The following is a 16,400-nucleotide window of genomic DNA, read 5'->3' as shown; positions in this document are numbered from 1 at the left end:
GTTTTAAGGAGGGATTTGAAGGAAGATAATGAGGTACCTTTGTGGATGTTTTTAGGTAGCTCCTCCAAGCATGAGGGGCAGCATGGGAGAAACCACAAGGGCACTTGTTTGAAAATTTAACCAGTGGGTGATTGAGGCTGGGCAGTACTACGGGGCACTGAGTTAGGAATACTCCCTAGTGACAATATAGTTAAAAAGCGTTTATTTGAAAATACATATACTGGAAATTGCATTAATTCCTCCCCCTCATATTCTGTGCTATTAACACTGGATTGGAATAACTGTTGTTCTCAAAGTGTGAGTCATTCCCAAGTTTGCCCCATGATAACATACCGTTTAACACCCTCCGCCCCCCCCCACACACACACAGAGTCCCATTGACTTTTGTTTACTGAACAACATTCCCGTTGTGCAGGACTATTATTGATTATTTGCAGGACTGAGGGGGCCCCACCAAGATTGGGTTCCTGTTGCACACACATTGGACAACCACATACAGCCCCTTCCCTGAAGAGGTTGAATTGACAAGGCAGGCAAAGTGTCAGGGCCGGCACGTAGGCGGCCACGCCTAGTGTTTAAGTATAGGGCAGGGGGCCAGGTTACCCTGCCAGCCGGGGTTCAGAACCAGGAGGTCAGGAGCCAAGATCAGGAACCAAGAGTCAGATACCAGGAATCAGGCCGATTCAGGAAACAAGGAAGTCACGGTCAAGAGACAAGAGCAGATAGCACTGGATGAGCAGTCCAAAGCAGAGTGGAACCCAGCTGTACAGATGACTCCCTGTTCCTCCTTCTGGCTTAAGTAGGGGGAATGGGCCAATCAGAAGCTCTTGTGTTCCATCAATCGGGGTAGAGCCTTCTGTGACAGGTGTGGGCCCTTTGGGAGGTTACCTGATGTGCTGGGATGCCACTGAATCAGCCTATTCTGCCAGCCTGAGTCCCCTTTACCTGGCCTTGCTGGGTGAGGCTCACAAGCCTCTTCCAGCCAACCGCACAGGCAGGGCCACACCCAGCTGCACAGAGAGACAGAGATCCGCTCTGGAAAGATTCAGCCTTAGGAGCTTTCCCCAACACTCTGGTGCCCACTCCTTTTAAGGGGTACAAACCCAGAGGGTTTTATGAAATTCACCCCCTCCCTCAATGTGGAGGGAGATATGCACAACTTCTTTCCCCTTTCTCCCCCCAGTTAAAAATTACATAAACTGGGTTATATCATAAACAAATTTATTAACTACAAAAGGTGAATTTTAGGTGAACATAAGAGAGAAGAGACAGAACAACGCAGATTACTGACCAAATAAAGCAAAATACACAAGCTAAACTCAATATACTTATGAAACAGGTTACAAAATGTAAATTCTCACCCTAAATGTTATTTTAGGCAGGTTGCAAAGTTTCTGTGGTTCAGAGTTCCAATTATATTCCTTTTCAGACTGGATCCCTGTCTCAGTCTGGACTCTCCCTGCCTTCCCTTCAGGTGGCTTTAGCAGTCTTTCTTCTTGGGCAGACAGGTCATGGAGAGGAGGAGTCCCATTTGCCTTCCTCCCCACCTTTAAATAGGATTTACATAAGGTTGAAAACCTTTATTTCCCAAACTTGACCCTCCCTGTCCCTTGCAGTGGAAAGTTACAAGAAGTCCCAGGTAATGTTTAGTATTAGGTGACAAGACCACCTGACTCTGTGGTGTTAGGCAAAAAGATTCTTTTCCCCAAGAATCAGGCAAGCACAGACAATACTGAAGGGGGTTTATTCACAGTACCAGGAAGACTGACAAGCAGCTTCAAAAATATGGTGCCATAGTGGCCAGTTATATACATTCTCTTATCAATTCATTTGCATTTATCTGTACATACAGAGACAGACATTGTTACAAATCAAGAGAGAACCCTAAACAAAGATAAAAATAGGAACAGTACATACATATAGAGGTCATCCTATTGCATCAAGCATCTATGGCTACCTTGCCATAGAGGCGGAGGGCAGGGAGGGATGTGTGCTTTCAGACATCCGGTGGGTTGTGAAGGGAAGGTTAGCATTGTCCTAAGAGCTGAGTGACTGGGCGGGCATTGACCATATAAGCTGAGCTAAGTTATCAGGGGTATCGACAGAAACTTTGTCCTTGCTTCTCAGCAGTTTCTGTCTTTTCTGCTGGCTGAATTTTAACTCCTTCCTGACAGTAGTATCACGAGTCAGTGGCAGTATGGAGGGTCCACAGGAAGGCCAAGCCTTTTCACAGTCCATTGTCCTCGCTGATGGGCCATCAGCCCTGTCTGGCTTTTCCATTGTTGTACCGGAGGTGTTAGCAGTGGGCATCGCTCAGAGTAGCATAGTTGAAATATAGATATATAGTCAATATTCCTAACTCAGATACAGAAATGATACAGGCATACAAATTGGATAATCGCATTCAGTAAATTATAACCTTTCCAATGATATCTTACAAGACCTATCCTGCATAAAGTACATCTCAGTTATGTCATATTCATATCATAAGCATATTTTCATAAAGAATATGGAGTGAAACGTCATACCTTCTATTTGGGCTGGGCTTCAAGAAGTCCCAGTTCGCACTGATGCCAGTAAACCACTGGGTGGAGGATTGGAGCGTGATGACCTCCAGGAACGCTGCAGACCCAGGTTTGAGAGCCACAGGTCATGACAGAAAGGAATGGAAGGAAAGAGGCACAGAGAAGTGAAGTAGAACTGGAATTAGAATGGGGCCTCCAGGCTCTCAGCCTAATACCCTGTCCACACCACAGATAAATATTGACTAGCCCCCTACAAGGAATGGATGAAAAGGTTCAGGAGAGACCATGTCACACCTCATACCAATTCTAAATGTGATCCTAGTCCCTAGCCCAAGAAGAACATCATGCCTAAAGTAGCGAGATGGAGGATGGATAAGCCATGCACTCTCTGACACTCCCTGTCTATCACCTCTCCCTTTAGTTGCCCCACCTGAGGATCTGCGAGTGGCTGGGATCAGTGACAGGTCCATTGACCTGGAATGGGATGGGCCAATGGCAGTGACAGAATATGTGATCTCCTACCAGCCAGTGGTGCCAGGGGGCCTTCAGCTCCAGCAACGGGTGCCTGGAGAATGGAGTGCTGTCACCATCAAGGAGCTGGAGCCAAGCCAAACATATAACATCACCATCTACGCTGTCATCAGCGACATCCTTAGCGTCCCCGTCACTACCAAGGTGACTACCCGTAAGTATTGCTTTTCCACCATACAATTTTATCCCCATTGGCCAGAAGTAATAGAAAGAAGAGCAGTCTCATATACACCCGTGGACCCTGACAGACAGCTTTCCCAGTCTAATATAGTTTCTGGTACATGGTTGCCATCATTTAAAATTGTGTGTTTAAGGCTGGTTGAAATTTTTCCATCAAAACTATATTTCAACAGAAAAGTGGGTTTTTGACAAAACTAATTTTTTTCACAAAAAAGTGTCCACTTTCCACAGAAAATTTACAATTTTGTCAAAAACTTGAACACCTGAAAACCAAAAAGCAAAACAAAAATATTTCTATTAGGAAATACTGTCACAACAACCTCCTGCCCCCTGTTCTCCTCTAGGACTGGATTCCCTGGCCACATTGCATCTCTCATGCTGTTCCATGGCTGGCGACTCCCAGGATGCACACGGGTGGTGGCTCAGTAAGATGGGAGGATTGTGGCGCATCATGGGAGATGTAGTCCAACTGAGAAACTTGGCCCATAGAGGAGAATGGAGACACAACATGCTTGAAATACAATTCCCATTTGGCACCATCATAGCATTTCCAAATCAAATTTTCCATTTTAAAACTGAAAGTTTACAGCTAAAAATGTTCAGCTTTCAATTTTTTTGCTGAAAAGTTAAAATTTTACTTGGGGGGAAGGGACATTTTCCAGTCAGCTCTGCTGTTTGAAAAATAATGCTTTGGTGGCACCAGAACATCTCTGAAATAAAGTTAACCCCATACAGAACTCTTCCTGAATTAAAGCTGGCTGTTATTGACATAATGCTCTTGTGGAATGAATGCCAGTGATGCCTTTGCTAATACAGAACCAAAACCCATCAAAGTTAATGGACGTCTTTCCATTGATTTCAGTGGGGTTTGGATCAAGCATATGCTGCCATCAAAAGGGACTAAAATTCTGGTCTAAGATTGCCCTAGATGTAGTTTCCCCCTCAACCTCACAAACACACAGGGTACAAGGCTCTCTCTCATACAAGGCTGCACCTTATACATGGATGCCTTTTCTTGTTTATTTTCCTTGAAATCAGTTTTATAATAGAGATGGACCTGAGCATCAAAAAATCACATCTAGATCCCCAACGGCTGGTCCATGATTTTGGTTCAGGCCATCTCTAGGATTGAATAATGAGAAGCGAATGTCAGGAGTTCAGATTCATTCTGAGTACACTCCTACAATTCATGGAGGATGGGTCCATCAATGACTATTAGCCAGGATGGTCAGGGAGGCAACCCCACGCTCTGAATGTCCCTAAACCTCCACCTGCCAGAAGCTGGGACTGGACGACGGGATGGATCACTCAATAATTGCCCTGTTCTGTTCATTCCCTCTGAAGCATTTGGTATCAGCCACTGTCAGAAGACAGGATACTGGGCTAGATATTGGTCTGACCACCGTGGCCATTCTTATGTTCTTAATTCTCAAAAGCTTATCCAAACTTATCCCCTGAAGCACTGCCCCCTCTCAACCTCCTACATAAGGCCCTTCCTTACACAACTTTAGCTATTTGAGGTACTTCTATGGCCTTTACTACCATAATATCTGAGCACCTCACAATCTTCAGTGTGTTTCTCCTCACAGCAGCCCTGTGAATTAGGAAAGGACACATAGCATTATCTTCATTTTCCCATTGTACAGAAGGGGAACTGAGGCATGGAGAGACTAAGTGACTTGGCCAAGGTCACAGAGGGAATCTGTGTCAGAGCAAAACACTGAACCTAGATCTCCCAAATTCCAGGCAAGCACCCTATCCACTGGAACATTCTTCCTCTCTATCACAGCCATATTACACATGTGGCCTTGATAATATCCATGATGCTATTCAAAATGTATCTGGGTGTGATGATGGCTCATTAAAAGCATTAAAATTGCCCCTTTTTCACTTTCAGCAGTGCTTTTCTCCCACAAAAAAGTTTGATTTTGAAGGGGAAAAAAGGGCATTTTCCACTGGAAACTCATTCCAACAGAAAACTGCCAACCAACTGTCAGTACCTACTTCATGACACCCCCCTTGACACTAGCAGTCAGGTTTACCCAACCTGACTAACCTAGATGGGCATAGTCAAAGGAGAACAGAGCTGTCAGGGATGTAGGGTGTCCTGTGTCTCACGCTGTGGGGAGCTGTGTCATTAAAGCAGGAACAGGGCCACAGCCTAGCTAATGTGATCTGCATTGCTGCATTTCAGATCTCTCCACTCCAAAAGGGCTGCAGTTCAAGACGATCACAGAGACCACCGTGGAGGTGCAGTGGGAGCCCTTCTCTTTCTCTTTTGATGGCTGGGAGATAAGCTTCATCCCCAAGGTAACAACAACGGGGACCGCCTCTGCCCTGCCCTGCCACTGCTGGCCACCCAAAGTCAGCTCTGTGGCATAGTCACAATACTAGGTCCCCGTTTAAAGGAGCAGTCACACACACAGAACAGGGCATGGTGCAGGGCTAGGTAAACACCATCTGAATGATACCCCTACTCTGCCCCCTGCCCACCCATGCCAAAACAAAGCACTAAAACACCAGGTCATAATCTGGATCAATTAATCTCAGCTCTGCACTGAACACTATTTTCCATGGATTCTAGGTATCAGGACATGCATTCCTATAGAGGGAATTCCATGAAAAAGATCCTACATTTATCATATAAACAAATGGGTCCTCTAGCTCTCCTTCCCTCTCCTCCTCTATCTGTCCTCTTGCTCTCTTCCCTTACTCTCTCCCTCCATCTCCTTTCACATACCTTTCTCTCTTTCCCTTCTCCATTCTATTTTCTTTCTCCCACCTTCTTGCCCTGACTTTGATCAGACTTTTCTGAACAATTCAGCAATTGATTCATCTGTTCTAACTTATCAGTGTGAAAATGAGGCATTTGATCACCATCTCTAAAAACCCATGATAGAAACCTGCTTGGGTGTCTAAAGCTAGGCACCTAAATCCATTTTTAGTCACCCAAATATGTGGCCTGATTTTCAGAAGTATTGAGCACTTAGTAGCTCTCAGACTCCAAGCAGCCTAAATCACAATTACAAATAATTCCGCTGCAAAATTGTAACCACAATTATAGAACAGGTACAATTTGTGCTTGCAAAAATGAAAGTTGAAGGCTGAAACTGTTGCCCTAAATTTTAAACATTTTATCTGCATAGACAAAACAACAATAAAGTTGTCACTGATGCTATATTTAATATTTATTCTCAGTTATTGTACCACTTGTATAGAACTACAGCTCAACTTGTATCTGGCACCTCTCTACAAGTGTATCCTACACATCTTACAATAAAAAAAATGTGGATGAAGAGTCCAATTATATTGCCTTGACTCAGGAAAAACTCCCACTGAAGTAAACAAGGGTTCTGTGAAATAAATGAAAATATACCATCAGAACCAGTACAAAAACAAAATCCAGATGAGCAGAAATTGACAAAAACAACTTTGGTTTCTAACTTTGGTTTCCAAAAGGGCCGGAGGGATATTTTTGTAATTGTATATGTGTATACACACACACACACACACACACAAAAGCAAAATTCTCTTATGAGTTGCAGTTCATGAATTGCATTTATAAGACCAGAGGTAATTTTCATTCAAAATCAGGATAAGCCACTAAAAAATAAGAAATTCTAATGGAAACACTACCAGAGCCATAAGTGAACTAAAACTAGCACATCTTTAAAACATTGTACAAACACTAGTGAATCAATCCTCACAACATAAGGATTGACATGAATGCTAGGATATCCATTTCAAGATGGGGAAGCGGAGTCTCAGAAGTGCACTTGGCTATCTCACCCGATTTCTTTGTGAAGATCATCATCGCTCCCTAGAGTCACTGCACAGTCCTAATGTTCATGACTCTGTCCCATGACCCAAGGAAATAGTCCCTTGTTTGTCTCAGACATGACAGTGCAGGGTCACAATGAATCCAGGCTCAATGCCACAAGTAGTCCTGCCTTAACTTGACATCGTGAGGTGGAGCCCCAAGCATAATGATGTCACGATGCAATGCAATTTGTGACACTTTTATTTCGGCCTGCACAAGAAAGACAAACCACTGGCCACCATTTTCCTATTAGATCTTAGTCCCCATTACAAATGCAGTTTAATTTTCCCAAGTAGATACAGGAACAATTAAGTAACACCTTGGAATGGAACAGGACAGGTACAGTAGAAAAAGTTTGTGAGGTACCTGAATTTTATAAACAGTGGTACACTACATGATAGGAGAAATAAAAATATAGCTTTTAATCATGCTGCGGTGTGTGATTAATAAAGGCAGGTAAGTCCCTCCAGTGGCTTTGAAAATCTCAGCCTAAATGCATTATCTGTAAATTTCAAGTGAACTTTTCAGGTCAAATGTATCCCAACTTTAAAATTTGTAAAGCTAAATTCTTAAAATCCTAAGACCAACAGAAACATTTCCAAGGTATTTTAAAACATTCCAGATACAATATTTCCCTCCAAAAAACATCACAGCATTGCACTGCCATTCTAAAACCCTGACAGTGAAAAGGGACTAGACACTGACTATAACTAAAATGAAACTGACCAGCTATTCTCATTGTTTAGGGAAAGAAATGCAAACATTAAACAAACAAAATCAAGAGTGAAAAGTAAATATATGCTACAGCAATAATATCACATTGACATTAAAGCTGTGGTTTATGTGGGATATGAAAGTAGGATACTATTTCTTTCTGTGCACTGTACCGTCATATTTCTAAGAACTCTGCGTGAGACAACAACTCGTTTGTTCTCACAATCTCTGCAGACTGCTATAGAGATACAAGAGCACTGGGGATCTAAGGGGACTTTAATTCTGGTCTTTTTTGTTGCTGTTGCTCCATAATATAAAATAAAAGTGATTTCAGATGGCAAATATATGGTGGCTCTGTGCGAAAGGAAAAAACACAATGAGATTTGCAGCAATAGCGGGAACGGCTCTGCAAAGCAATAGAACTCAGAGAAAATGACAAAGCCACAAAGAGGTTAAAAAAGAGAAAAGAATATTAGAAAAGCTAAAATGGCAATTTAGGGACAAAGTGGAAGATTTCTAGTTTAATGAGAAAAAGGAAGAATGCGAATGGAAATCTATGTGCAAAGGTTTGCTTAGTATGTTATTAGTGAAGACAATGACAAGAAAAGTTTTATTTGGCTAACACTGGCAGGAAAGGTGACATTTGCAGCTGCTTAAAGACTTATGTTTTCCAGAGGAAATACTTGGAGTATAAAGACTTAATAGAGATACTTCAAAAGTATTGTGTGCCAAAAACAAAGGCCTTGCAGTTTCACAGCTATATATAAACCACAGGATACTCCAGGCAGCCGAGAAGTGCCACAAAGAGAGAGGAATGAATCCCGGACCTTTTTCACTGACTGTTCTCATATGAAGTCGCTCTACCAGCTTGAACACGCACACTAGTTAAAAACAGGGATTGAGAAAAATGCTGTCTGCCTACGAGCCATCTGGAAGCAACAACTGAGGGGTGAACGGCATGAGATGCATCTGACTCTGTGAGCCACTGCTGGCTGCGAGGGGGTATTGGGACCCTTGGCAAAAGAGTCGACCCATCCTGAGGCATGTAATATCTTTTGGACAGACCGTACAGCCCTTATGCACATTTATGAGCACTTATCAGACCTGCAGGCCCATTGTAAACAATGGGAATAACTGAATGAGTAAGATCTCACCACTGTGAATAAGGGTCACTTATGAAATAGACATGCAGAGAGTATGTAAGTTTTCCCCAGGTGGGTACATTATCCCCAGTGATGCTCTATATTTGGGGCCAAGTTGACCTGGCATCCCATTATTTTCTCCAACTACTGCTGCATCCTTTTAATACGTTACCAGTTCCAGACTCCTCCCTCCCCAACTTTCTGTGCAGATTTCTTTTTTAATCTCCCTAGAACAATGAAGGTGGCGTCATCGCACAGCTTCCTAGCAGTGTCACCACCTTCAACCAGACAGGACTGAAGCCTGGGGAAGAATACATCGTCAATGTGGTAGCCCTCAAGGAGCAAGCCAGGAGCCCCCCTACCTCCGACAGCATCTCCACCTGTGAGTGACTCCATCCTTTAGCCCTCAGGCATGCTCTGTCTTTCCAGACCCAGAACAGGGCATGGTCCCAGTGTTGTATAGCTGTCCTTTCACCTCCAGGTCAGCAGGTCAGATATAATCCAGTTCGGCAGAGGCTGAAGGCTGGTATCACAAGATGGTGGGGATCATTTGGGCCAAGTGAAATGAGGTGCTGGTCTCAATACAGATCCCAGCAGATGTGCATTCATATCACAGAAAACACCACCACAATTGGCATTAATTGGCAGTTTCAGCAGAGGAACCAAGGAATGAATAGCCATGGAGACTGAACTCCACTCTCACAGTTAGAGATGGTCCCACCAGAGCATGGCAGGGCACATCGATGGATGGATGTGGGGTAGTTTACATTTCTGCTGCCAATGTTGTACTAGTTCCCTGGGTTACAAGAAGAATCCAGTCTCCAGGGTTTTGTTCATGCACCTTTCACCAACAAGACATTCAAACAATGGGCCAAAACCCCAGCTGGTGTAAATCAGTGTAGCTCCATTGACTTAAAACTGAAATGTTTTTAACCCCTGAAAAGACTTGGCTTTGGCTTTGCTTGGAGGCTCAGGTGAGGGTTCTGAGGGTTCTTTATTGAGGGTAACTTGCAACACTGAATTTACTCTCTGCTAGATAAACTCAGAGGGCAAATTCACCCATTGAGTAATGCCATTGACTTACACCAGGGATTACTTTGGTCTACATCATTTCTGCAAGGAAAGAAATAATTAGGAGACAGCTCTGGCCTGGAACATCAGAACCAAATCCTCCCACTTTGAGCTTGGGGGAAAGTCAGACACAAATGCAAATTCTGTGGCACAGACCCAGTTATGATAATAACACCTGACTGAGCTGCACAATTTCAGTCTCAAAGACACACTAAAGACTGATGAACTTCTAAACTGAATGATGATTTGGGTTAAACAAATGCCCTGAAATCTGGGGTTTATCTGAACAATCTAATTCCATCTGGGCTGCAAACTGGGTGCAGAAGCACCACAAGAACAGCCCTTCTCACAGTATTTTGACACTTCTTTTGTACCTAAATCCCTTTGAGGAAGATTCAGTGAGCTTGATAATAGCAAAGGGAAAATTAATTCCTCTCACTGTTACATATAGCTCACATTCTTCCGTTCCTTCTCCTCTCTCCCCCACACTCCCCAGTACATCCTGGGAATTGTAGTTCCTGGGCTCAAAGCTCCAGGACTCATCTAGGAACAAACTTACAGACTGGGGTAGCTATCCGCCTCGAGATAGATATAATTCCCCCCACTCCTGGCCTGATTCTCGTGCAGGGAAAGCATGGAGAAACATTAACTGAGCTCAAACAAGGACCAGTTTGGGTTCTAAGTGAAGGCTCAGTTCAATTATTTTTCTGTCCAAGTAAATTTCCCACCTCTAGTGATTTCACATTAGGCACATTTCTGAAGTTGGAGACTGAGTGTTCCCTGTTCCACAAAAGTGCTTGTACCAAGTAGTCCCCCAGCACACCCAGATAACAGGTTAAGGTCCAAATCCTGGGAGGTGCTGAGGGCCCTCAAGAATGTAAGAACAGCCATATTGGGTCAGACCAAAGGTCCATCTAGCACTCGATCTTGTCTTCCAATAGTGGCCAATGCCCGGTGCCCCAGAGGAAATGAACAGAACAGATAATCATCATTCCCAGCTTCACACTGATGGACTCAGGTCTCTTCAGAGCCAATTTTTTATGCTAGGCACAAGCCGATCACTTTCTCCCGCAGTCAGTCAGATTAGAGTCTCCAGGTGTGTACACCAGGAGCTAATTAACCCTTTCATTGCTGAGTCAAAGGTAACACTGGGCAAAGCACATATCTAAGTTCTCACTCTGAATCCTTGCAAGACAGTCAGATAGCTCCCTCCAGCCACACCGTTTACAAACAGAAACACACATTTAAACAGCTCTGTGAAGGTTACATAGAGATGTGTTCTCATGAGGTTGCTAATTAGGGCTTTAATGGAGCTGGAGACTCAAGGGCTCCTAGGAAAATTATCCTAAAAAGCACAATATAACAGAGAGGTCTCTACAGTCAGCACAGGAGAGTCTTTCTAACATTAGAGGAGAGAATCTAGCATCTTGCTGCAGATGTTAGTCTACCTGATCTCTGCAAACAAACACAAATCTTTTCCTATTGCTTTGTTTGTGTGTTTAGCAGCTGCTTGCATAATGTGGCTTAACAGAGACACCTACTGGTCATGACTAAATGTTTCCATTCCCCTAACGAGTGCAGCTATTGCACATAGAGCAGCCTCAAACTCACAGTGCTTTCAGTTCATAAGGGATTGTACAAAGTAGATTAAAGATTCATAAATCTTCCGGCCAGAAGGGATCATTGCAATCATCTAGCCTGACCACCTGCAAAACACAAGCCATAGAATTTCACCCCATGATCTCGCCTCTAACTCAGCAAAGTGTGGTTCTTGATAGGCTCCAACTGCAAAGAGATGGGTTCAAACTGCTGGATCCCAGCTTTCCCAGCATGTGGGGGTTTAGATCTGGTGGATTGGTTTGGCTTGGCCCATTATACAGAGAGGGGTCAGCCACAGAGTCTGGATCTGGATATGACTGCTCCTAAAGCTCCAGAGATTTTTGAATCTGGAGATTTGGTTCACCCTCTCTAATGCAAGCCTTTCTGTTCTGTTTTGGTTATGGGAGGGTAGAACCAGATCCGTTTGATTTTAAGTTGTAATGAACCCAAAATCTCAGCGTAAAGATCAGCTGAAACAGCCAAAACTTTTCTTGTTTTGAGCAGAAACAGGATTTTCCACCCAAAGCCATTGTGCAGTCCAGGCACACCAACCCTTGAAAGACCCCAGTTGGTGTGGCTGGAACCTCTACACCTTTGCCGATGAGTTTAAACTTTCTTCCCTGAAGTTTTGCCCAGCTCTGGTCACAAGGAATTCACCAGATTTGGGACAGACTGATGTTTGGGTTACAGTCCATTAATACTCCCATGTTAAATGTTCACACAGAGGCTGGTATTTTCAAAGGTGCATAAGGGAAATAGGTGCCCAGATCCCATTGAATTTCATTGAGGTTTGGGAACCTAACCCCTTAGGCAGCTTTGAAAATCCAAGCCAAAAATGCAAGCTCAGCATGTTCTGCAGTAGCACCACCAGTTTCCCCGGCTGAAAACTTGTGATTTTTTTAGCAACTAATTAGTCTATCCACCTGAGCAGCAAACCATGCAGGACTTGTAGGCATTGTATTCATGCTCCATTAATACAACACCTACAATCTTAATCCACTAAACTAATTTAGAATAAGGTTCTCTATTCTGGAATAAGAGCATCCACATCTGGAGTTAATCAAGAAGAGCTATTTCAGACTAACTGTGTGTTTAGAAACCTCTTAGATCACCCCAACATTCAGCCCCCTCTGGAGATCTAGATATTCAGTATATGTTTATTATCCAGTGAAACCTGTCCAACATACAAAATGCACTTTAAAAAAATAACATTTTTGCTTTGCACTACCTAAACCCTAGCTTACAAGACCAGGGCATTTAGTACTAGTTACAGAATACAATTTAGGCTGTCACTAGTAAAACAAACAAGCAAGCAAGCGCCCATACAGTATGAACCTGGATTACAGATCTCAGATCCCCAGGTAGAAAATAAGTCTCAGAATTGGCTGTGCAGCAGGCGCTGCATGTTAATGCTGCTACAGCACGTGGCCAATACACAGATGCTTGACAGACTGTGTGTCATTACAATACCTACAGACAGGCAAAGCAGTTAGAATCAAACAGCATCAACCCAGAATTTGAACCCAAACTTTTCACCATGTAACTTTTTTCTTTAGATTATTTTTTATTTCCTTGTGGTCCCTGCACTTCTGGATTTCTTCTAAGAGAGGAAGTAGAAATGTCAACACAACCTTGTGGGATTTCCAGATCAAACAGGGAGCAATGGAAATCCCAAGGGGTATTGCTGCTTTCTTGTGAGTCCGAGTGCAATTATTCCAAGATCTAGAGATCTGGCTACAACTCCTCTCTCTTTTGTAAAGGATGGGTAGAACTTCTGGGATATTGTAACTAATGTCAAGTTTTGAAAAGTCTCTTGAAAGTGCTAGTTGTTTTCTCAACTCTTCTCATATTTTCAGCACACTGGAAATCCACAGTTTATTAAAAATTGGCTGACACATGTCAAAATGTAATTGTAAATGGGGAATTATCATTAAGCCTGGATGTTTCTAGAAGGGTCCTGCAGGGATCAGTCCTTGGCCCTAGGCTATTTAACGTTTTTATCAAAGACCTGGAAGAAAACATAAAGTCATCACTGGTAAAGGTTACAGATGACACAAAGATAGGGGAAGTAGTAAATAATGAAGAGAAGAGGTCATTGATACAAAGCAATCTGGATCTTAAACAATACAGATTTTAATATGACCAAATGTAAGGTCATACGTCTAAGAATAAATAATGCAGGCTTTACTTACAGAATGGGGGACTCTATCCTGGAAAGCAGCAACTCTGAAAAGAACTTGGTGGTGATCATGGATAATCAGCTGAACATGAGCTTCCCATGCAATGCTGTTGGCCAAAGGGGCTAATATGATCCTTGGATGTAGAAACGGGGGAATATTGTGTAGGAGTAGGGAGATGATATTTTCTCTGTATTTGGCATGGGTGTGACCACTGCTGGAACACTGTCCAGTTCTTGAGTTCACAATTCAAGAAGGATGCTGATAAATTGAAGAAGGTTCAGAGAAGAGCCATGAGGATGATTAGAGGTCTGGAAAACATGCCTTATAGTGAAAGACTGCACAGGCATTGAATCTGTTTAGTTTAACAAAGAGAAGGTTAAGGGGTGACTTGATCACAGTCTATAACAGGGGTCTCAAACATGCAGCCCGCAGGTGGCCCACGGAGTTATTTACTGTGGCCCGCCAAGCTCCCCGCCCTGAGTTATTTCCTGTGGCAGCCAAGCTCCCCTCATCCGCCACCCCCCCTCCCCTGCCAGCGCACTGTGTTCCCGCTCCTCTGCCTACCTCCAGGTGCTTCCCGCCACCAAACAGCCGTTTGGCGGTGCTTAGCATGTTCCAGGAGAGAGGGGGGAGGAGCGGGGAGCCGTGCGCTCAGGGAAGGAGGCGGAGAAGAAGCAGGGATTTGGGGAAGGTGCTGGAAGAGGGGCTGGGAGGGGGTAGAGTTGGGTTGGGACTTTGGGGAAGGGGTTGGAATGGGGTGGGGACTCATGAAAGGGGTGGAGTGGGGGCAGGGCCGGTGGCAGTGGGGGGCAGGGGTGGTTGTCAGTGATGCGGCCCTTGGGCCAATGTACTAGTCCTCATGTGGCCCTCGTGGTGATTTGAGTTTGAGATCCCTGGTCTATAATAACTGACATGGGGAACAGAACTCTTCAGTCTAGCAGAAAAAGGTACGACAAGACAGAATGGCTAGATGTTGAAGCTAGACAAATTCAGACTAGAAATGAGGCACAATTTTTTAACAGTGAGGGCAATTAAGATTTAGAACAACTTACTGGGAGTTGTGGTGGGCTCTCCATCTCTGGAAATTTTTCAATCAAGTTAGGATGTTTTTCTAAAAGATCTGCTTTAGTTCAGACAGGAATTGATTCAGGGAAGTTCTCTGGCCTATGCTATTTAGGAGGCCAGACTAGATGATCACAATGGTCCCTTCTGGCCTTGGAATCTATGATGAATGGCTTACTCTTCTTGGTGTAGTCCCACTCCATATGAATCTTGGCATATCAGAAGAAGGTTCCCATGAACACCCTAAACCTGAACCAAACCCAAGAATCTATTCAGATCCATCCACCCTTTAACAGACCCCTTCCCCTACATCCTATTGCTTGGCAGCCACAAACAACTCATCTAACCAGTATGGCATAGCCTGGAGGCCTATCTCTAATCCATGGACCCTGAGCTGGGATCTTGGGTCACAACTCACATTAGTTCTTTTCCTCCTGCTATTGCCTGGATACTAAGTTAAAGTGGTGATGGGCCACTTCAAATATCAGATGTAGCAAGACTGAGTCCTTTCTTTCCCCAGGGCCGGATGCCATGCAATTTACACATTTTCTGTCTGTGTTTAACTCACAACTAACATGCTTCTTTGGTGTCCAGTAATTGATGGGCCAACCCAAATCCTGGTGCGAGATGTCTCGGACACAGTGGCCTTTGTGGAGTGGACCCCACCCCGAGCTAAAGTAGACTACATCCTGCTGAAGTACGGCCTCACGAATGGGGAAGGGGGGAAGACCATGTTCCGACTGCAGCCTCCCCTGAGCCAGTACTCAATGCAGGCCCTGAGGCCCGGCTCACAGTACGAAGTCTCCATCTCCGGGGTCCGAGGGACCAACGAGAGCGACCCTGCTGTCACCACCTTCACAACAGGTACATCGGTTGCATTTAAAAGCCATCTGGCTAGAGTCTAGTCCACTACATGGCCAGCCATCGAGAGACCCACACAACAAACAGGTCGATTCACTGGATGACTGACTAACAGACTGACTTGAATCAGTGACGAACAGGATGAGACCCAGCTGCCCTCACAAATAGATGGATTCCCTTTCTGACAGACTTATCAGGGCCTTCTGCCTGACTGCCCCCCCGCACACCCCAAACAGGCCAACACACTGACTGACAGACTCAGACACACCCAGCTAGCTGGCCAGTTCATGGACTGACAGACTGAGTAGGCAACAGGCTTTAATACAATGGACTGCCAGACAGACGCTGCCACACTAAACGCACTTCCTCTACTCATAACCGGAGTAGAGCCTCTTTCCTTCAGGGTCACACCCAGTGTCTTCTCCTCTCACTAGAGCAGTGACCAGACACAACGTCTCACTCCTCCACTGCCATCTGCTGCCTGTATGCACACCGCTGAACCAACATCACTGAGCTCCAGGAGACCCTGTTTTATGACAACCTTAGATATAAGCCGACTGTACTGTGACTCTCTGACTCACTGCATAATCTCTGATTCTGCATAGCATCAGGGTAAATACTTCTTGGGTGAAGGATTTTTCTACTCTGACAGACCTGTATGGTATCTCTGTATGTTTCCCTCTACAGTATATATCCATCTATCGGAATTTTACAG

General features: G+C 44.2%; 1 protein-coding gene across 8 annotated transcripts in view; it reads left to right on the top strand.

Moving 5' to 3' along the window:
• TNR (tenascin R) overlaps positions 1–16,400 on the top strand; it is a 375,512-nt gene that overhangs the window by 318,835 nt on the left and 40,277 nt on the right. For all 8 annotated transcript variants that reach the window (XM_073356462.1, XM_073356467.1, XM_073356466.1 and 5 more), the window contains 4 exons: positions 2,947–3,210; positions 5,431–5,546; positions 9,144–9,294; positions 15,419–15,688. In XM_073356462.1, the coding sequence (XP_073212563.1) occupies positions 2,947–3,210; positions 5,431–5,546; positions 9,144–9,294; positions 15,419–15,688 (801 nt within the window). The remainder of the gene's footprint in view (positions 1–2,946; positions 3,211–5,430; positions 5,547–9,143; positions 9,295–15,418; positions 15,689–16,400) is intronic.

Source organism: Lepidochelys kempii, chromosome 8 (genome assembly GCF_965140265.1).
Source record: "Lepidochelys kempii isolate rLepKem1 chromosome 8, rLepKem1.hap2, whole genome shotgun sequence".
NCBI lineage: Eukaryota > Metazoa > Chordata > Testudines > Cheloniidae > Lepidochelys > Lepidochelys kempii.
The sequence above is the reverse complement of the archived record's forward strand: the minus strand, read 5'-3'. Positions and strand labels throughout refer to the sequence as shown.